Here is a 21,980-nt window from a genome sequence, read left to right on the forward strand (position 1 = left end):
TTTTGCTTTCAGTGAGGACAAAATAGTTCAAGGTTGCCTCTTTGTGGTGGACTTATGCTACAACAATGCTGAGACCATAACACAGAAGTGTCTTGTGGCTGCTAAGGAGTTTGCTGTAATTAGTAAATAGTAGACAATGTTGTAGGCCAATGTGTTTATTTATGTGTGCTTACATATCTTACGTGGAATGAGTCTAATGTGGAATGAGTAATAATATTAATAATAGTAATAATATTAACTAAATAAAAATAAAATATTGCTGCATCTACTCAACAAAAATAATGAACAACCTGGCCATATAATTTAATTATTAAGCTTTATCTAATTTTCCTTCATCCAATTTGTTTATTTTGAATCAATTTGTATACCCATAGTTTGGTTAGATTCATTCTGCAAATATTTACTATTTACTTGACTTATCGGACTAGATGCTGAATGTTGGAAAAAATAGATTTTTGATGCATGAGTAGATGCAGCGTAATATGCAGATGGTAACTTGCACTGTATGCACGACTGCAGCCCTTTCCACAGGCAGCCCTCACCTATGCATGAGTGTGTGCGAGGGGGTGCGGTCTCCACTGTAATTGATTACGGAACCGGAAACTCGGCCATCTCCTTGTACACTCAAGCTACAACAGGGTCAGTACTGACTTGATATAGACATTTATCATGGTATTTTTTGGAAGTTGTGAGACGCTGTGGGTTGTAGAGTGAAAGTAGAAACCGTCGCATTTTCCGATATAGGGTACGTCGCCGATTCACACTTTACATCATAAGAATCTCATTCTGTTGTCAATTGTGAATTAGCTGTTGCTAGCTAGCTAACGTCAGATGTTAGCCTCCTCGGTAGCCCAGATAGCCGACTGTAGGCACACCAAGAGGGCTGATCCTATCGGTCCCTGCATGGTTATATATCTACATCTACACATACATGTGTAAATAGATAGATATATTATGATTCTGACGGACACGTCATCCCCATCCTGGTTTGTGCCTGTGCTAATAGGCTTTGACCTAAATATCGGTCTGGGTTCGTTGTGAGTGGAAGTTCATAACGTTACTTATAATTAGCTAACTCCCGTAACTTGGCTCCCTGCCTCCACCACACCTTACCCCGGCTCAGCGACAACACACTGCACCTGACCCACACCCTGGCACTGAGGTGTCAGGGCTGGAGGACGATTTCCTGGTCAACATGTCCCTGACCGAAGCTAACGTGGGTTAAACTCCCTGTGTGAAGTTGTAGCTGCTGATGTGGATATTATTCAGTATAGAGGGGCTCAACCTCACCTGTATTGAGACTATGTCTACCGTGAACAGTGTTTGTGTGTGTGTGTGTGGTGGTGGTGGTGGTGGTGGTGGGGGGGGGGGGGGGTCTAAAGTTGCATTGCTTATGCTTACTGTTTGTAGTGAATGGCGCTAGGACTCATTGGTAACTCATTTAACGATCCCATTTGGGTTGTAAGTATACACGTTATGTAAACATTTGTTACATTCATGATCATAAGCGTGAATGCTGCTGCCTGTCGCACTAAAACAACACCATGCAGGTACTTTAGTGGGGTGGTATACAAGACATTATTGAGAATCTGCCTTGGAAACTCATTCACTTTTGGCATTGTTTGCAATGTAAGGTTTTTCACAATGTAAATACTTAAAAGTCTAGTGCTGTAAACGTGTTATCAATCTAACATATCGGAAAGATAAATGTAGACATGTATCTGTTTAATGAGGGTACTAACTATCATAGTATGGAATGTTTTGGGAATTGTGTCCTAGTTTGTACACGTACAATGTAATGGTTGTTTTGGGATGACTGGTCCGAAGTACTGAATGCTTAAAGCCTAAACATGCTTCTTATCACTACCCAAATAGTCAAAAGATGTGCTTGTGTGTGTGTTTGAACTTTGGAACAGTGCTTTTCGATTTTCAAACTGACTTTTGGAATGCTTATCACCATATGTTGGCTTATACAGTTTAGGCAGTTATTAGTCTAATGGGTAATGTTTAACAACCGACTTAAATTGTGAAAGGTTTATTTATTAATTTTAGTCTTCAAGCTTTACAAAATGAAATAAAAATATATATTTGGACATTGAAGACGACAATTATTATATTTTGTATCTACTAATCTCAAACTGTTCTAGCAAAAATCTTAACGATCTGGGCTCATTATTTTGTATAGTGATATGCGTTGTTAAAGAAGTGTCATTAAAAGTGATCGGTCAACATTGCTCGTTAACACAGCAATAAATTGTCTCCTTCTAAAACCCTGGATACTATTAGGCTGTTTGGCTAGATGTCAGCTGTATTTTAAGTAGTGTAATTGGCTTGTCAATTCAATGTTGACTATGTGAGAACTCTGTCTCTTGGGTGTAACTATTGTGAAACTTGCTTCTGGTAAATGCTAAATTTAATACTTATTTTGAATCATGGCTTTTAGGTCATTTCCTCTTTTAATAACAGTTCCGGGTATGCCTTACGCTATTTTTTATTATGTGTTCCTGTTAACTCCCACTATCTTAATGGCTGCAATGTAATGGTTGAGTTTCTCATTTCTCTTTTTCTGTGTGAGAAATGCATCCAACCATTCCTCTATGTCACTGAATCTGTTTCTTGTGTCCCCCTTAAAGCTGTGATTTCTGGAAACCAAATGTCGCCCTGGGAAGAGACAGACAGGCTGAGACAGAGCTCTCCGTGACCGAATTGCACTGGAGGACGATAAACCCAAAGACATCAAGAGGAGAGCGCCGTCCTTGCATTGCTCTTGCGTAACAGGTGTGCTTGGCACACACAGACACCAAGAAGAGACACCCCATAGAGCAGAGCATATTATCTAGCAGTCGACCCCCCTCTATCTTTCGCTCTCAATCATTGTAGCGGTCATGCTCTGTCATGTTTAAATTCCCACATACCCCGCCCTTTGACTTTATTGACCTCTATTATACTACTTGAACTATTCATGTGTACAATGGATTAATAGCAATGTTGTACTGTGTTTAGCAGTGTTGTCTGTTTAATGACCCCCTTCTTCACATTCTGCCCTTTAGATTACAGCAGAGCTTGACAGCCAGACGGTTGCCATGTCGACTTCATCGCTACGGCGACAAGTAAAGAACATTGTCCACAACTATTCAGAGGCTGAAATCAAGGTTGTTTCCAGCTACTTGCCCGCCTTTCCTTCTCTTTGCTCACCGCAGTATTGATTTCTAGCTGTTAACCTGGAACTGCCCCTTGTATGTAGACCGCATGCATGACTTTGCGGTGTGTCACGCATCTCTGCAGCACATCTGACATCCTGTAGTTGTTCTTATTCAGACCCAACCACCTCGCTTAGACTTTAGATTTCATGTTACTGCAGTGATGATGATTGTTATCCGACATCCTTGTTGATGGTGGTTACAATATCTTCCACCGCACCCCCGCTTCTATCCCTCAACAGCGCAGCATAACACCCATTGTGTGTGTGTGTGTGTGTGTGTGTGTGTGTGTGTGTGTGTGTGTGTGTGTGTGTGTGTGTGTGTGTTGGGTCTCTCCAGTATGATAACTACTGTGTGTGGCTCCCCAGGTTAGAGAGGCCACCTCCAATGACCCATGGGGCCCCAGCAGTTCCCTCATGTCGGAGATCGCCGACCTCACCTACAACGTTGTGGCTTTCTCTGAGATCATGAGCATGGTGTGGAAGAGGCTCAACGACCACGGGAAGAACTGGAGACATGTATACAAGGTGCGTGTTTAGTTGTGTGTGAGACCTCCCAACGGTCGTTATTTTTTATGTTAATCCTGCACTATGTAGCTGTTCTTCTGAAGCTTTATACTCCATAAATAAATAATAATAAAAAATATATGTATTAATCAATGCTAATTGTTCTTTAGTTTGGTCAACTTTTGCTGGCCCCATTGCAGGAAAATATTAGATGAAATGACATGTCTATGACTGAATCAAAAACTGCAATAACTGTCTAACATAGTGCAAGTAACTGTGTAACCTAACTGGTTGATGTTTTGTTTGTGTTTCCCGGAGTAGGCCATGACTCTCATGGAGTATCTGATCAAGACAGGTTCAGAGCGGGTGGCCCAGCAGTGCCGGGAGAACATCTACGCAGTTCAGACTCTTAAAGACTTCCAGTTCATAGACCGAGATGGCAAAGACCAGGTATGCGTTCACACCCTCCAAAACACACAGGGCTTACGCAGCCGTTCCTGATGTGAGGCGCCGCTAACCGGCATTGTAAAGCGTGTTGCTTGAAATCCTTTCAAGGTCCTTTTACAATGCCCTCCGGATCTCGTGGGCAAACATTGGAACCGGCCAACAATAATGTTTTTATTGACTGGAAATTGGTCAACCTATGGCAAAAAGGATAAACCTTTTGACATAGGGATGAACCTATCAGGTTTTTTACGGGACAATACTTATAATAGATCTTTTCATATAGTGAAATGTATATTAATGTTGAGTTTTCGTATGAAGATCTTTGTGCTCAGATTACATATGTAGTTTGCATGATAGTGACGGTTATTGCTAATTTGTTGAGCCGATGGAAATGCGTTGTGTTCCTTTAAGATCTGACATGACGCCATGTAAACACAGAGCACTGCAGAGTTTAGCTTGGAATAATGAAGAGTGAAGCCACACTGTTTTCTGACAAAGTTGAAACGTATAAGTTACGAAATTGTTGCGACCACCAACGTCCGTGTATGCATGGGAGATTATAGTTGTTATTTTTGTCTTGTGTGAAGTGCTGTAGACCCGTCACACCCGTCACCCAGATATGCAAACGCATTGTACATTTAAAAGGCTGCAGGTCTCGTGTGTTATGATTTTAAGTCAGCGAACGCCTTAATGGTGACATTTTTGTAGGGCAAATGTCTTTCAGTTAGACCAGACAGTCAAACTGTCCAGCCAGACAGTGCAACTGTTGATCAAAGGTACCATATAGTTTTCATTCATCTTTTATTGGTTTTCATTTAGAGAGTTTTGCACACATTGAAACAAGTTGGAAAAGTATATCATTAGGATATATATATCGAGCTAAAAGCACAATTCCAATGTTAAACAACATAAATAACACGTATGCAAATGATGCATACAGAATCTCTGGCTACCTTTGCCACAATGAAATTTGAATAGTACTGTATTGGTACAACACATAGATTCAGTGACATCCATGCCCATGAATTGAGGGCTGTCTACGGCTGCACGCAGGAGCTCAGTCCATGGGTCCAGCTACTGCACATAGCGCTTATCAATTCTAGGTTTTCAAAAGCCTTGAAGCCTTGGCTTCACATTGTAGCAGCTATGACATGAATTATGTTAAAGCAGGATAACATTAATTGTCTCAGTGACTGAACCTAATGAAGCTGCGTCTTGTGCGCTATCATCGTTGAGTCACGTGATCGGCTCCTCCAATCGGCAAATTTCAAGTTGATCGGCCATTCAATTTTTTTGGCCATGACATTTAAATAGTTAATCGTTGTTTGCTTTACAATGGTTTAAATGTTGTTCATGTAATAACATATTTTTCTTCTGATCTTCTGGTTCTGATACACAACTACAACACACAATTACAATAAATCCATTCAATGAAATAGGAACGGACTGCTAAGGCGTAACGTTATGCTTCTCACGTGCACTGTTGTTCCTGGTCATCTCATTTTGAATCTCTGTCCTATCGTCCCCAGGGGGTGAATGTACGAGAAAAGGCCAAGCAGCTGGTGACGCTGCTGAAGGACGAGGAGCGGCTTCGAGAGGAGAGAATCCACGCCCTCAAAACCAAAGAGAAGATGGCACAGACCTCCAGTGGTGAGGCCGACCATCACCATAGACATGGACCTCTGCAACATGCTGTGCAGCACAAGCCCAGTACATTGGCATGTTCTGGGGTCATTTAGCAGTTGCTTTTATCCCTAGTGAGGCTGAGCACAATCACGGCGGACAGATGGAGCTACTGCACAGACTTCTAAGTGCAACGCAACCAAGTTTTAAAGGAATGGATACAGTGAGAGAATAGTACAGTACCCAGATGGATAGTAAGATAGTCGATTTATGTGTTTATTTAACCGTCATAAGATATTGCGTCTCAACAAAGTGCATTCTTAAATCATAGCAAAGGGCATCTCGGAGCAGCCGTGACGTGGAGTTAGCATTGAACTTACTTTTCGGATAGACGCTCGTCTCTGACCTTAGCAGTGTGGTGTATTCATTTCTCTCAGCCTCCTCTGCTCCCTCAGCGCCAGGCCTGGGGGGCAGTCTCTCGTTGGGCTCCCACTCTGGGGGGGCCGACCCCGAGCAAGCCTGGCCGCAGAGCTCAGGGGAGGAGGACCTGCAGCTCCAGCTGGCATTGGCCATGAGTAAAGAAGAGGCGGAGCAGGTAACATACAGCAGCCTATCAGAGGGCGCTAGAGGCGGTCATACCTGTACTTGGCTATGAATTCTGACAGCAATAGGCAACCATGTGCCATGAGGAGCATAATATCATTTTCATACCCAGCAGCCACTGATCATGCCAGTTTAACAAAGCACAATCTCTTGCAAAGTAACAAGTGCAATTTGCCACTCAAATCGTTTGCAAAAGAGCAACACAAGCTGAGAGAATGTTTGAGCTAGAGGGTCTGTCAGCATCTTCCTGGCAGGCGTTAGTGATCCATCAGGTTCTGCAAAACCAATGGAGGCAGCCCCTCGAGGGAGGCATCCTACTTTAGCACTGACTGAACGGTTTACCAACTGACCTTACATGCTTTTGGGGTCCGGTGAAAGGACTATTACTCGCCTCCATTGAGTGATGCGGTTTGAGCGGCCGTCTGTGTAGGACACACTTATCCTGGTGTCTCGATTTCCGTGGTTAACTTTTGATGGGTACATATTGCCCCTATGAGCTGTCCCACCAGAGCAGTGGACTGCCGTGGCAGGTGGGTATGAACTGTATATACCCTAGGGGCCTCCAGCGCTCATGGTTTCCTATTGCTAGTATGTGGCAATGACGCGTAGTGCAATGCTAAACCAAGACGGTACTAAACCTGCCAACAAGTTACCTTTTTTTAATAGTTTTTTTTTCTTAGTTCGGATTCCAGCACGTGTGTGTACGCGGAGAAAGCGATGACGGATTATTTACGCCGTTGCCCACTCGGCTTTGCTCTCACCATTTGACCCCTGACCTCCCCCAGACTAGCACGGCCCCTCTGGAGGACGCAGAGCTCCGCTATGCACTCACACTCAGCAAGGACATGCTACAAAAGGTCAGGGGTTATAGGACTTGGTCACCTGACCGGTCAACTAACTATGACCTATCTTTCTGTCCGTTAGTACGCAATCTTTCTTTCAATTTGACTCTTATTGATCAATCAAAGAAACAAACTTCTCTAATTCCCTTGTTAAAGGATGAAAAGGTTTGATTTGGCCATTCATCGCCTATATTGAAAACAATATATCTCTATAACAATATAATAAAGTCTTATTTTGGCGAATATAGCAGCTTTCCTGCTAAATATTGATATGTATTAAAAGCTGCACTATGTAACATTAACCCTTCAAGCTAAGGACAGGAAATTATGTGATTTTGTAGCGTAATTGTGCATGGCATGACTTACTGGACTAAATTAACCCAGCAGTGACCAAGTGCTTTGCCCTCTCCCGTTTCCGTTTATCCAGAATGCATGGCTTAAATGAAGAATTCAAACTCACTCCTCCTTGCCTTCACATGTATTAACTCTGTGGGACTTCTCGGTTTCTTTGGGGGGGATAGACATGTTGTGTATTTTTCTATTATCAGACCGATGTTTTTATATAAAGTAAATCTACGCTGAAGAAAGTTTAAACCTCATCAAGGTCCAACAAGCCTATCAGATCTAGGCTATCCTCTTTGGATGGTTTGTATAGCTCAGAATTAGTTCGCCTGTTGACTAATTCAGACTTTGGAGTTATTTATTTTTTAGCTCATACAAACAGCTCTCGGAGTCCCTGATGAAAAAACAACCTGTCCTTTCTCTCCACGGCAACAACACCAACACAAGCAAAATCTGGCCGCACCTTTTTGTACACGGGTTGGGGAACATTTTGACCGGCTTGGTGCTTCGGGACGTATGAATGAGCGGTGGATGACATGAGTGCTTTCTTTCATTTTTCACTTTTAATTTGATTCCTTTTCCTTTCTGAAACCTCAGTTTCTTTTTCAGTTTCCGCCCTCCCTGGGGTCACACGTTAGTCCGTAGGGAAGGGTAAAGCTGCCCCCTGCGTCCGCCTCGGTGTGACCTCTTTACGAAGGCGCCAGCGGGCCGCTGACCTCCCAGCTGTGTGTGTGTGTGTGTGCGTGGTTGGCAGGAGGAACGACTGCGCAGAGGTGACGACCTGAGACTGCAGATGGCCATCGAGGAGAGCAAGAGGGAGAAGCCAAAGCCAGAGGAGGTGTGTGTTGAATGTGCCTGTTTTCGCTACAGTGGGCACACACTCTTGAGCAAGTGCTGCTCTTTTCCTCTCTCGCTCTCCTGGCTTTACCTGCTCTAGCTGTGTCTCACCTGTGTGTGTGCGTTGGCGCGTGTGGGGAGGCACACTCAGCCGCACCTCAGTGAGGGCTGTCTGTGCCTCCTGGTGGTTTGCTTCCATGGCGACTCGGTGAGGAGATGGCGGGTGTCTGCGTTAGGCCAATGACAACAAATCAAGCGTTTTGCAATCAGATATTATTATTTTTTACGCTGCAGTCACATCAAACTGGAAAGCTGGAAGCATGAGGATGAGACGTGGGAGGAGTCAGAAACGGGGCGGAGCCGTGGCAGTGGGAGGATAGCAGGCAGATTGGTTTATGGAAGGAGTCAGTTTAGCCAGTATTTTCACACTTCAACTCTGACTTCTGCCCTCAGCCGCCAGACTGCGTCATTTGAAGGTCGCCTCCATGTGTGTTTGGTTAGAAAATCAATTTCAGTTTGGCAGTGAGCCTCCAGGAAATAAAATATTCAGTTCCCTCTGAGAATATTCAAAGCATTCTTTTGGCTGGCTTTGAATATGCTCGACCAAAGGTGAACCCTTTTGAGTTTTATTGTCTGAACGCTCCGCCATCTGAAAGGGCATGCATGTTAGAGTTCTCTGACCTCAGTGTTTGGCCGTAAGTGTAGTTGATCTGAAAAGGTTTTTTATATGATGAGGGGATGACCTCATTAGATAAGGAAATGCCGAATGTTTCCTTGTTTTCCATATGTGATGAGGTCATCCACTGCAGGCATTATGCGTGGCCTTTTTGTATGGAAGAATTATATTTTTTTTATCATACTAACTAGAGGGGATTCTTTAGAATACATATCGCACTGCTTATGACTTCAAATGCTAAATTCAAGAATCCACACCGTGTATCTGGCATTGTAAGGTATGACATTTCTTCCTTTTCCTTAAACCTCTATGCATATTGTAAACTCTAATTCACTCCCCTCGAACACATTCTAACATTAATATTGAATCTTTATCTGTTGTTACAATCCTACGCAAATATGCTAAAAGATAATAGATAATAGTATTCTACGATGCTACAGTAGTGTAAACAGTTGTCCTCTCCTCCTCATTACTTGTATGTATTTGAACTAACTCTCCTCTCCTCCTCTTCCCCTGCAGTCAGCGTGTGTTGTGTGTGTTGAACCGTCTCTCAGCATAGCGGTGTGTTGTAACCCCCCCCACACTGTCCTGTCCAGGGCGCCCTCATGGAGCTGGGTGCTGTCGACCCCTGGGGAGCCGCCGCCGGGGCCTCTGCCGCCGCCGCCGCCGCCCCCGTGGGCTCCGCGGGCCCCTCCCCTCCACACACAGCCCCCCTCCCCTCGGCCTCCGGGCCGTGGGGGGGCGCGGCGCCCGCCGACCCCTGGGGCGGCGCCTCCCCCGCCTCTCCCCAGAGTGCAGACCCCTGGGGCGGCGCCAGCCCCCCCACGGCAGCCCCGCCTCCTCCGGACCCATGGGGTGAGACCACCAACCACAGGGCCAACAACGTGGATCCCTGGGGGCCCACCGCAGGTGAGTGGCTCCTGCTCCCGCGTCCTGGCCGGGGGGGGATCCATACAGGGATGACCCAAGGAAGCCCTCCGACGTCCTGGTCTATGGAGGAAAACGACAAAAGCAAAAAAAGCGGTCCATGTGCCCTGTTCCGCTGTCGTTGTACCGCTAGCTAACATAGAGACCACTGCTCGTCTCCGTCCGTCATGTGTGTTTCCATGGTGACCATGGTTCTATTCATCATCCACTGTGGTGCTTTTCATTTGGAAAGCCAGCATGCTGAATCCAGTCCCCACCCCTCCTCCCCCCAGTGTCTAAACCACATCTTATCCTCTTGTCTCTACTCAGGACTCACTGTGGCCGTGAGACATCTCTCTCCCGCCATGCCCTTTTGATTTGATATGAGCTAGCCTGTTCTCCTCAGCGCCCACCACCCTGTTCCCCGCCTGGTGCACGGGGGTTGGACGGGGGTGGTGAAGACGCCTCGTGAAGCTGCTTCACCACCCCGTCCAACCCCCGTGGCGACGGGGGACGGGTGGTGTTCCAGAGGTCTTGGGGAGACCACCGCTGTTTATACTCCCAGCTATGCATGCTGCTTCCCTGTGTACTTTGGACGGTTCTTGTTCTGTTATTTTAGTTCTGTTAACCCCCCCCCCTCCCCTCCCCTCCCCTCCCTCTCCTTCCGTCTCCCTACCCGCTGTAGCAGTGACCCCCCCAAGTGCCGATCCCTGGGGCTCCCCAGTGGCCCCCAGCAATTCCTCATCAGGGGGGCCGATAGACCCCTGGGCGGGGGACGGGGCCCTCCCGGCCTCTGACCTTATCAATTCTGACCTGTGGAGTGGCACCGCCAAACACCCTAACGGCACAGGTACATACGTCCACGGCTCCCTGGAGTCGTAGTGCGCAGGTCGCGCTACGAATATAGCGCGATAGGTACTATATATATATATATTTATATATATATATATATATATATATATACACAAACAATTATTCGCCGGAGACGAAGTGAATAGTGGGGAATAGATACCCCGAGACCGAAGGTCGCCTGAGGTGAATAATTGTTTAAGTATGAACTGCTCGTGAACACTCCAAAAATAAACAAGATAAAACTTTGTGGCAGGATTTATTTGTTTTTATTAGCGTTTTATTTGTTTTTATTAGCGTGATGAGACGACCGTTACGCTATGAAAACAATATCCCGAGTTTGAGATCTCAATCATGGGATATTGCCCAATATCCCGAGATAGCGAACCAATCAAATTGCGCCATCTTAGGAGGTTCACGTGTAGCGTATACTAAATATATATATATATATATATATATAGAGATCAATATATATCGGTACTCGCTGGGCAAAGTAAATTCATAACCCATTTATATACATTATTATTCATTAATTTGCATGCTACATCTCATCCTCCCTTGTGTGTGTGTGATAGTGGTTGATCTAGAAATGTATGAGTGCATTGCGCTGTGCCCCCTCGTCTCTCCTCCCCCCCACACCGATACGACCCCATCTGCCTGCGTCCCTCCCAGGCGACCCCGAGAGACGGGGCTCCTCGGCCACGGGGGGCGACAGCATGGGCTCGCCGGTGCCCTTCGACCTGTCCTCCCTCGGGACCACGCTGCCGGTCCGCAAGACCCCCGAGTCGTTCCTGGGTCCCAACGCGTCGCTGGTGGACCTCGACGCGCTGGTGTCATCTAAACCCAGGGCCAAGCAGCCTCCGCCCCCCTCCATCTCCTCCTCTTCAGCGCACAACCCTTTCCTCCAGAGTACAGGTCAGTTTAGGCTCCGCCCCCGCATTGCCGCCTCTTCTTTCTCTCACAGCACTTGGTGAGCTGGGTAAAGCGGTTTCAGGCAGGGCATATAGGAGTCATTATTTGGTAGCGATCCTCCACAAAAAGGGGTGCGACACCAAGTGCTATTTAATGTCAATCAATAAAGTCAGATTTAAGTGTGATGATGACCCACAGTCTACCTTAATAACCAAACGGCCCTGTTTCCAAGAGAGTATCTAAATATGTCAATTCTACAAAACATAAAAAAACAAATCTGCTTACACGACTCTCAGCCTGTTGACTTGTTGGGGCAGTTCAAGAATGAGCCTGCTTAGTATGCCTACTCACACACTCATTGCATGTTGGTACAATATACATGGGATGCACAATCTCTGAGAGTGGGCAGGGGAATGACGACTGAGTAGAGATAGCTTTTGTTGATGTTGTGAATCATGGCTATTCACTCAATTACGGTAAGGGTAGTGTTTACAAATATTTTATTGCACCCCGAAAGCATTATATTGTTTGTGGTGACCAATGGGTTAGGCACGTGACCTGGCCACGCTTCCTTGAGAGATCAGTTTTAATGACAACATATCTCTATCTTCGGTCTAGATTCAATATAGAGCAAACCACCTCTTAAGAATGTTTGAAAGCGGTTATCAAAATCTCTCAAACAACAGTTCCAACCTGTTTAACAGGTAAAACATCTGCGGTTTTGAACAAATTCAAAACACTTGTATAAACAAGGTCAAGGTGTTGTACAGCAATCACACTTATTCGTTAATTGTTTCTTAAATTAAAGTAACCCAGGGACCAGATTTCTGATTTCTGACTTAGAGATGGTTCAGGTTTTGAACCATCTCTAAACATGAAGAAGAAAAGGCCTTTTATACTCTTCCCTGAGCTCCAGTGAATTCTATCCTGAGGTCACAGAGCTATCCAGCATTCAAGGCTTTGGACCAATCGTTTATACTGGATCAATAAGAACTCACATTGCAATGTTACTCAGTCCATCATTTTGAATTGTAAAACAAACCTTACCTTAAATGAACACTACGATCCCACGCAGAACCTGTCCCTGTCTCCATCTCCCAGGCTCGTCTCCCGCCCCCGGCATGGCAGTCACCCCCGGGAGCACCATCTCAAGCAGGGGCGTGTCGCCAGCACCTCCCTCCTCCTCCAACCCGTTCGGCGCCTCCATCTCACCACAGCCGTCGTCGCTGGGCCTGAGCGGCCTGCGCTCGAGCCCTGTGCCCCCCAACCCCATGCTAGGGATGGGGGGCATGGGGTCAATGGGCTCCATGGGCTCCATGGGCTCCATCGGCGTAGGCATGGGGTCTCCGGGAATGGGCCTGGGCATAATGCAGCCCAACCCCATGGGCATGCCCTACGGCGCTCTCTCGCCCATGGGGGCCACAGGCCCCTCCCTTTTCATGGGTTCTGGAGGAGGGGCGCCTCCTCAACTGATTTTGGGGGGTCCCGGCGGAGCAGGGGGAATGATGGGGGCGGGGGGATCGATGGGAGGAGGGGGAGGCACGACAGGAGCCAGCACCAACCCTTTTCTTCTTTGAGAAAGTTTCACCACAGCTCCCCCTCATCAGGCTTCACCTCCCCCCACCGTCTCCCTCTCTCTCCCCATCTCCTCTCCCCCCAACACACACACACACACCGTTGGTCCTCCTTCAACACAGAACAGTTTGTGTCCAAAACAGAAATTGGTGTACATCTCTATATTTAAAGAAAAGAATCAAATAACAAATTATGGTCATTTGTTTTCCATAGAGCGCTTTACAATTTCTACTGATGGAATATGTTCTTATCTGGTCTGTTAATTTCGCAGTGGGTTTTCATGGGTGGGAAATAGACATCTATTTATTTTGTTATAATCCTGTTTTAGTCCATGTATTGTTGTGGTGTTTCCGGTCCGGTCTGAGACCAGGTGGGTCTACGATGAGTAGTGTCTTCACTATTGTATACTAATACTGCACTGATAGAGCGGGAGCATGGCCACTAGAAAACAGAACAGAAACGTACTTTTGTCCGACCCATCAGTCCCTCTTTTTCCTCTGAAATGAAAAGCGTGCAAGAAGGATGATTTTATAACAAACTCCTGACTGGGACTTGGACTGGGAAGATTTTTAGCATTTCACAATACAAACGTTTTCACATTTTAATTTAATCTTACATTTTAATTTATTTCCCCCACTTTAGGGAAGACAAACACCTTGAAAAATCGAGCTCAATGCCGTAATGAAGCTTTTTTCATAATTGTTGTAGAGATTTAATGGATGATCATTTATGATCTGATGGGAGAGACTGAATGTGTATTGAATGTTTGCATCAATGTGTGAATGAAAAAATATGAACGCTTACGAGTATGGAAATACGCAACAACGAAAGAATCTGTTTTACTGTCAGTGTGTCATTATGTCATCATCTTTTCTAGATTATATTTGTGACCCAATAAGCCAGATCCTGAATGTTAATAGTTTTGCTTGAAAAAAAAGAAATCACTTCTATCGATCGCTATTTAATGTTGGGACTTCAAATTTTGGTAAAATATGGGTCACACATTTCGCCAATATTATTTCAATCTTTCTTTGCATTAATCAGAAGCTTGTTTATTTGTGGTCACATTTTCATCATGGGGTCCTTGGTGGACAGGGTCCCCAAAGCAGGGCTGTCCTTCATCTCATCCCTCGTTCCTGAGGGGAAGTTGCAGATGCTTGCTTAAAAAAGACAATTACTTCAACAAATGAAAGAAGAAAAACAACTGGGACTTGGTGACATGCTCCATGCTGTTCTTTTAATTTAGTTTGAATTTATTTTATATCAGTGAAAAGAAAATCTTTTATCGGGTAAGATTTAACTATGTGTGGTGTTGACTGTGAACATTCACATTTGAAAAGTAAAATAAAAAAAAAAGATCAAAAGAAATTTATCAAATAAAAAGAAAAACAAAGGATGTTTGTTTGGCTTGTCTGGTGTTGGGGCCATGTGTCATGTAGGACTGTTAATGAAAAGTTTGTTGTTTAAAAAAACACAAAGTGATATTATTAAGCTCTTCAGCTTAGAGCTATGCTCTTTATGGTACACTCTTTCATAACTACCTTGAATATTCAACCAAGAAGACCGGTTCTTAATTTTTTGCTATTTCCTAGCTTTAGATATTAATGTTGAGTTCAAACAAATAAAGGATAGGTTCAAATAGCATTTTATTGCTTTGGTTATAAACAGTGTTTGATGACTGGTTGGTTTATCTACAGGGAGCTGAAGAACGCAAGCAGGGCAGTATCGGGAGACGGTTGGGCCATCAGCTTTTGTATCTGTCAGTAAACAAAAATATAGATCAACACATAAGCAGGAATCTTGCGTATGCTTTCCTTGCATAGTTAATGAATATAAAAGTTGGTGCGGGTTTCCGTTTAAAAAATAACAGCCATTAAAGAGACGGACCTCCCTAAATTTAGGGTGTTTGGCATCTTGGACCAGCTGCAGCAGGACGGCCTCTGTGGTGGTGAGGAAAGCCCCACTCTGCCTCAGACGAGAGAGGGCGAACAGACGGTCCGTCTGGCTGCAGGGAGAGCGCAGGCATGAGGCACAGTGAGTTGGAGCCGCAGTCTGCTAACGCATGAACATAACCGAGGAGAATACAGGTACCTTCTGGAGGAGACGGCATCTGCCACGATGTGGACCTCTATTCCCTTCTCTAGAAGGTCAAATGTTGTGCACTGGGATAGAAGAATTAAAATTAACGTTAAAATATGATTACAACCTATTTATTTAGAGGGTGAGGAGATGAATATGTAAGGCTAACATCAAATGGTCAAATGCTTTGAATTGGACACCTTATGGTATGGGAAAACTTTTTAAAATTGCTAACTTTATTGTAAACATTGAGGTCATCCTATCAGCTTGAATGGTTCACAGGACAATCACACTAGACTATGTTGTTTATGCTCATTTGTACTATAGCCCTGGTTCTCACCGCAATACACGCCTGGGTCTCGATCCCACAGAGGATAGCCTGCTTGGGGTTCCCCAGAGCGAGCATCTCCTTCTCAACCTCCTCTGTAATCATGGTGAACTTGGTCTTGGCATGTGCTGTGAGCCCTTCTGCACCGAGCTCTGGCACCGTGGGGCCCAAGCCCTTGGGGTACTGCTCCGTGACAATGGGGGGGATTCCCAGGATACGACCGGCCTAGTGATGGGAGGGAAAGGTTCAATCAGACACTGCATTTAAATGTCAATATAATTGTGATATAAATACATTTTGTAATAGAACACACGTCTGCATGAAGACATTAATTAATTAAGCTTTATTTAACAGCATATTCTCATTTGGAATGAATAATGTCAACAAATAAGTACATCCTACCATTTTATGTTTGGTAGAGGCATTGTGTGTGTGTGTGTGTGTGTGTGTGTGTGTGTGTGTGTGTGTGTGTGTGTGTGTGTGTGTGTGTGTGTGTGTGTGTGTGTGTGTGTGTGTCCTACCTGGAGCAATCGTGCAGCATTGCTGACTATGTTGGTGAACTGGAAGATATTGGGCCTGAATTTTTCCTGCATGTCACACAGCAACAGCACCGAGCCGTTGGTAGAAAGCCTTCCAATGCCTGACACTGATATTATAACACATTATATAAACATCTTATTGCAATGTTTACTGAAGAAGATCATAACTTGAACTTTAGTAGTCTTTCGATATCTATAATGAAAACAGCTGTCACTGTTATGATTTGTTAAAGAACACTGGAGTCAAAGAACACAGATCTGGAATTTTGAAAATGCAATACCAATACATTCTCACAGCGATTTAGAGAGAGGTGCAGCACTTACTGGTGTTGTGTCCTGATCTGTGGAGAGTTCAACTTGCAGTGGGTTAATGTTTATCCCCGAGAGTTCACGATGTCTACATTAGGAATAGACTAGTATCTTTCATCCTGGTTGCAAAAATTACGTTTGTATGGAAATATAATTTCAGTGGCATTGTTGGTCGAAATCAACTAGTCTCTAAATGTGAAGACGTAAATAGGTATGCATTTTGAAGGTGACAGAATATGTGTTATTACCCTTACCTGTCCCCGTTGCCCAACTTCCTTACAGTGAACCCCGCCCCCATGTTAGTGTTTAGCCAATAGGATGAAGTGTACCTGAACACTCGGGTATAATACTGTCGCTGGTTCGTCCGACTGAAACAGAAAACAACACATGGATCGAATGTAAGAACAAGTTTATAATATAAAATTAAGGGAATATCTTGATCATCAAAGAATAAAAGAGGTTAAGATGAAACGATAAGCTTGGTGTTCGTTTCAATACCTGTTCCCTGATTATACCCTTTCTTATAACATCTAGTGACCGTCTCTCAGTGCAAAAACTAAAACGCCATTAAAATTATTAATGATTGGACCACAATTCAAGTTTTATATAAAAACTATATTTTTATTTCATTTATTTAATGGGTCCTAAACTATTTATTATGTTTATGCCATTTTTAATTGATGAAGCACGCAAAGGCCACATCTGTTTGGTGTTAATGTATTAAAAAGCATATATATATTTGATATTTGTATGATGGTTTTATGTGTTGTCACACATTTGGCCAATATTATGAAACCAAATAAATAATATAAATCAGAGGCATTTTTGTTTCTTAATGTCATGCAGACTGTCTCTGCCCGAAAGGGGTGATAAGCTTCAGATTACTCACACAAAATGAAAGCATTTTTTAAATTACAACATATGCTCTTTCTTTAAGTTTATTAATCAATTTAACTTTATTCAACAAAAATACAAATTATTTGGGTAAGGTGAAATTCTTGTGATGTGTTAGCTGTGAACATTCACATTTCAAAAGTCAAATGCTAAACATGAAGTCAAATGAAAAGAACAACAAAGATAGTGTGGCTTATTTTGTATCATTTCCTTTGGATCTTTTATCAGGTAAAAGACAGAAATTCTCAGTATTTAAGTATTTATTTATTTATTTGTACACAATAACAAATACTCACCTCATGGTTGCCTGAAAAAGCCTTTATGAACCTCCCTCCACGACATAGAAACTGCACAAGAAATCAGATTCTGTCCTGCCAAAATTCTGGCAGAAAAGCCTATAAGTGAACTGGACACCCAAACATCCCAGCATTTTTTGTGGTATCCTCAAACAAAAAGCCTTCAGTCATACATGATAGAGTTACTGTAATTACCAAAATTCTGGCAGAAAAGCCTATAAGTGAACCGGACACCCAAACATCCCAGCATTTTTTGTGGTATCCTCAAACAAAAAGCCTTCAGTCATACATGATGGAGTTACTGTAAAACATTACAACATTAGAGAGGCAGCTTCTGCATGACATATGGGGTAACAGTCGGTGTCTATCTGCTTGCTTTCCAGGATCTTGATCTTTCCAGTGGTAAGCGTTCACAGACGGAGATGATCACACCAGGGAGTCCCAGTCGAAGTCATCCTGGATCTCCTCACTGTTGCTATGGAGATGCTTTAAGGGTGGACGTTGTCTAGGTTGAGGTTGGATGCCAGCTGAGGCAGGGGTAAGACAGAGCAAAGGATTACATGATGAGCAATGCACATTATACACAGAAAAACGTAGACGTATCACATTGAAATAAAATTTGTTTTTATTACAACAACCTAACTTGCCTATCTTTTGTGTCAGCTGTTTTTTCTTTTTTATGTGAGCCACATATAAAATCATTTCCTGTTTTACTGACAAAAATGTTTTGGTCCTGAAACTGAAACTAGTTACAGAATCTTTAGATCTTGAGTATCCACAGCCCACAAGCCCATCTATATCCATACCAATAATATCTGTACTTGGGTATAGGTGGCTGCTTGTGGATTTGCACGTATGACTTTCTCCATGACTTACCAGTGCTAACAGGCTGGGTGAACTGAGGCCTCTGGAGACCCTGTCCCTGGTGGTGCAGGGTTCTTCTGGGCAGCTGGGCCCCGTTGAAGGGAAGAGCCAGGGGTGGGTACTGAAGGGGCGATGGCTGGGTGAGGCTAGCCAGGGTAGGAGGGGGATTCATACTGAAGTGTGGCCCTTGTATGGAAGGGTGGACGCCGAGGGCCAATGGGGAGTTATTTCCAGAAGAGGAGCCAATCATTCCCTTCTGAGTGAAGAAGCGGTTCAGCGAATCACATAGCGAGGTGAAGAGCCCCGGGTCCAGTGCCCAATCACATAGCTCGGCTTGGCGCATGCTTTCCAGCAGGTCTGATGGCAAACAACATGTTTATCAACTGACCAATGCGTGTGATAACTTTAGGACACATTCAATCTAGTTTTCAATCAGTAACCAGCACTTTACTTACAACAAATGTAGGAATAGATACTCAGTTAAAAAAAATAAGAAACATGACATGAACACGGACCTGGGTGACTGGTGAGGTCGATGTTAGCCCAGTCTAGACCGCTGGCGATGCGGAAGCTCTCTTTAAGAGACCCCGGGTTGCTGAACCAATCAGCTGGCAGCACTGCAGACAAAGCAAGAAGAGAAACAGGACAGTGATGTTTATATTACTTGGAGACTGTTACCGGTGCTGATCAAGTTCAAATTTAAATATCATATAAATTGATGGATCAGCGTGAGGGATGGCACTGACCATGTGGAGCAGGACGCTCTGTGTCGTGTGGCAGTGGGACCATGGGTCCAGGATGGGGGGATATTGGCAGGAGGGTGGGGGTGTGCAGCGGGGTTATGTCATGGTTTGGTACCAGAAAGTTATTTGCTTCCGCTGGGAGACAATTAAAGATTAAAGATCATCACAAAGCGACACATAACATAACCCCTTAGAATTCAGTACACTGAAACACCCAGTTTCTGCCATTTACTTGTAGTCCGTCCTTGAGCAAAATGCTCCTGACACCTAACTTTCTCAAATGGCATGCATCTGTATTCACTGTGAGTTGAATAGAGGTCACTTACAGTGGGAGGCCCTTCTTCCCTGCATGCTTTTCGCCAGAGACTTGAAAGAGGTGCAGAGGTCCGGGAAGCTCAGGTCGTCGAAGGTGAAGCGCAGAAGGGGATCGGTGCCGGGGGGCTGGTGAGACGCAGCGGAGGAGGGGGGGGGCACGCTGACAGAGATGTGGGGGACGGACTGATAATGGGGGGCCGATGAAGTGGCCAGGGTGGGGACGGAGAAGGTGAACAGAGATGGGTTCGCCTGGGTAGCGTGTGAGGAGAGCGTGGAAACGGCGTGGGAGTACGTACACGCGGGGGGAGACCCGCACGCGTTGGCCCCCGAGAGGGACAAGGCTGGCGACGTGGCGACGGGGAGACAGGGGCCAGCGGAGTTGGGATGAGGGTAGGGAGAGAGCGTGGACAAGGGGGAGGAGGAGTAGGACGTGGCTGTGCATGAGACGGAGGCGTTGTGGACCGTGGGGATGGTGACTGAGCAAGGCGTATAGGATCTCTGCAAGGAAAAGAAAGGAGGATTTATAGAAGGAGCTTTTTGTTGAGCCGCTAGTGCACGTAAAAACACCTGCCCCCTGGTTTGCTTCAGGGTAAATTGACCTTGCATGGGGGAGGGGAGAGAGATGCTTGGTGGGTCGGCGTGTGGTGCAATGCACCCAAGGGTTCCTCTTTGAGAGGAAGCTGGTCTGATCTGGAGACCAACAGCTCTGTGGGTGAGGTGGTTTTGTCTGCCTGCGTCACAGGTTCATGCAGGACCTGGAGGGAGATGGAGAGAGTTAATAGAAATAAGAGGAAGGCAATGTATAAGCAAATGAAAAGGCTGGACTTTGGCTCTTAAAGACAAACATGCTCCCTTACCTTTTCATTCTCTTCTGGATATGGACGTTTGGGTACCCTTGCTTGGACCTCTGAGGGTCCATCCATCGTCCAATAGGAACCCTAGGAAAACCGGATGAATAATTACAGGAAAGTAAATACGGGTAAACATAGTATTCCCTGCTTCATAATTTTGACCACTTAAATGTTAAAGCCAGAGACACAAAAGTATTACAAATAAATCTTCACCTTGCCAGGATCACTCTGTGGTCTGGGAACTTTCCTGAAGCATTTATTAAGAGACAGATTATGCCGAATGGAGTTCTGTTGGGGATAAATAACATTAATCATAGGATTCCTAGCATTCCCCATCAAATCAGAGCTTAGTCAAGCTGTGTGTTCAGCACAAGAAGAGAACTGTTTTAACCCATTTGTGCCGGCTCCTGCGCGGCGCAACATTGTATCTAGTAGATACAATGTTGCGCCGCGCAGCAGCCGGCACAAATGGGTTAAACCTATCCAAAGATTATTATACAATAATCACAAGGTAATGTATTGAAAACACACAATTCATTCAAATGTTGAATCCTTACTTTCCAGCCCCGGCCTGCTCGGTTGTAGTAGGGGAACGTGTCACTGATCCAGGTGTAGATGTCATTCAAACTCAACTTCTTCTCAAGGGCAGATGCGATCGCCATGGCAATTAGAGTGGCGTAGCTGTGGGGGGGCTTCCCCTTGGAGTTACAGGGTGATGGGGAGGGCACGGGGGGCAGCAGGTCTCCTCTCTCCCTCCCTCGCTCTCTCTTCTTGTCCCTCTCCGCTCCTCTGTCCCGGCCGGATCGCAGGCTGCTGTATCCCAGCTGGGGCAGCCAGTCTATGCTGGTCAGACTGGAGTCCAGATCTGTCGTCATGATGGTTGTTTGTTCTGTTTTGTCCTATAGGAGGTCAGATAAGGTCTGTCTCAACAAGTCTGTTTACTTTGTTTTGAGCATGAAATGGAGCGGGAAGGATCCCCTCTCCCATGTCATCCAATACGATCAGCCATTCTTATTCCAGTTGGTGTCGTTTACAAGACAGTAAGTTGACACCCGAAGAGGATTTGCACTGTACTTGAAAATGGTACATTAACAAGACAAGGAGTAGCCCTAGTCGATATATGTACAAACGCTATGCAGCATTTGTTGTGAGAAAGCTTGACTCTTACCTCTTTGTTATTACACAAGGCCCAAGGCCTCAAACAGTGATAATATTTGATGTTGATGTCATCAGATCTGCACGAATCCAGTGACAGCTGTTAAATCCCTCTTCTAAACTTCTCAAATCTCTCCCGTTGCCAGGCAGTCGATCTGTGCCTGGCCTCTTATCATGCTTTCGCTTTTCAAAAGTTTGTTTTACTTTCAAGAAACCAAAAAAGTTATCGCAGGCAGCTTCCTTTTTCTCTCCCTCCCTCTTTCAACCCCTCCCTTTTTTTCAGTCTGTC

At 44.9% G+C, this 21,980-nt stretch overlaps 3 protein-coding genes across 9 annotated transcripts; 1 reads left to right on the plus strand and 2 right to left on the minus strand.

The window, feature by feature from the left end:
• The first annotated feature begins 596 nt into the window (after positions 1 to 596).
• epn1a (epsin 1a) lies at positions 597 to 14,391 on the plus strand. 7 transcript variants are annotated; one of them, XM_079742814.1, is made up of 14 exons: positions 655 to 745; positions 1,124 to 1,216; positions 2,634 to 2,778; positions 3,051 to 3,152; positions 3,569 to 3,727; positions 4,028 to 4,156; positions 5,683 to 5,803; positions 6,214 to 6,371; positions 7,165 to 7,236; positions 8,318 to 8,401; positions 9,673 to 9,985; positions 10,668 to 10,832; positions 11,504 to 11,746; positions 12,845 to 14,391. In XM_079742814.1, exons 4-14 carry the CDS (start codon positions 3,084 to 3,086, stop codon positions 13,318 to 13,320), a joined length of 1,989 nt encoding a protein of 662 aa, XP_079598940.1. In that variant the 5' UTR covers positions 655 to 745; positions 1,124 to 1,216; positions 2,634 to 2,778; positions 3,051 to 3,083; the 3' UTR covers positions 13,321 to 14,391. The 7 variants fall into 7 exon arrangements, with proteins under 7 accessions (XP_079598938.1, XP_079598941.1, XP_079598944.1 ...); XM_079742812.1 differs by lacking the exons at positions 655 to 745; positions 1,124 to 1,216 and adding an exon at positions 597 to 639; XM_079742815.1 differs by lacking the exons at positions 655 to 745; positions 1,124 to 1,216 and adding an exon at positions 597 to 639 and having other exon boundaries at positions 10,671 to 10,832.
• Positions 14,392 to 14,533: 142 nt separating this feature from the next.
• isoc2 (isochorismatase domain containing 2) lies at positions 14,534 to 16,863 on the minus strand. The gene is made up of 7 exons (XM_079742868.1): positions 16,828 to 16,863; positions 16,589 to 16,661; positions 16,247 to 16,371; positions 15,738 to 15,950; positions 15,410 to 15,480; positions 15,206 to 15,323; positions 14,534 to 15,075 (listed from the first exon to the last, which is right to left on the minus strand). Coding segments are annotated over exons 2-7 (594 nt in total). The 5' UTR covers positions 16,590 to 16,661; positions 16,828 to 16,863; the 3' UTR covers positions 14,534 to 15,009.
• A 698-nt stretch (positions 16,864 to 17,561) lies between these two features.
• On the minus strand, positions 17,562 to 21,932 carry foxj2 (forkhead box J2). Its single transcript, XM_079743653.1, has 10 exons — positions 21,705 to 21,932; positions 21,094 to 21,435; positions 20,750 to 20,824; positions 20,543 to 20,623; positions 20,285 to 20,440; positions 19,697 to 20,183; positions 19,374 to 19,505; positions 19,143 to 19,244; positions 18,640 to 18,984; positions 17,562 to 18,290 (listed from the first exon to the last, which is right to left on the minus strand). The coding sequence occupies exons 2-10, from the start codon at positions 21,409 to 21,411 to the stop codon at positions 18,190 to 18,192; spliced, it is 1,797 nt and encodes a 598-aa protein (XP_079599779.1). The 5' UTR covers positions 21,412 to 21,435; positions 21,705 to 21,932; the 3' UTR covers positions 17,562 to 18,189.
• Between the last annotated feature and the right edge of the window lie 48 nt (positions 21,933 to 21,980).

This window comes from Pollachius pollachius (genome assembly GCF_949987615.1).
Source record: "Pollachius pollachius genome assembly, chromosome: 1".
Taxonomy (NCBI): Eukaryota; Metazoa; Chordata; class Actinopteri; order Gadiformes; family Gadidae; genus Pollachius; species Pollachius pollachius.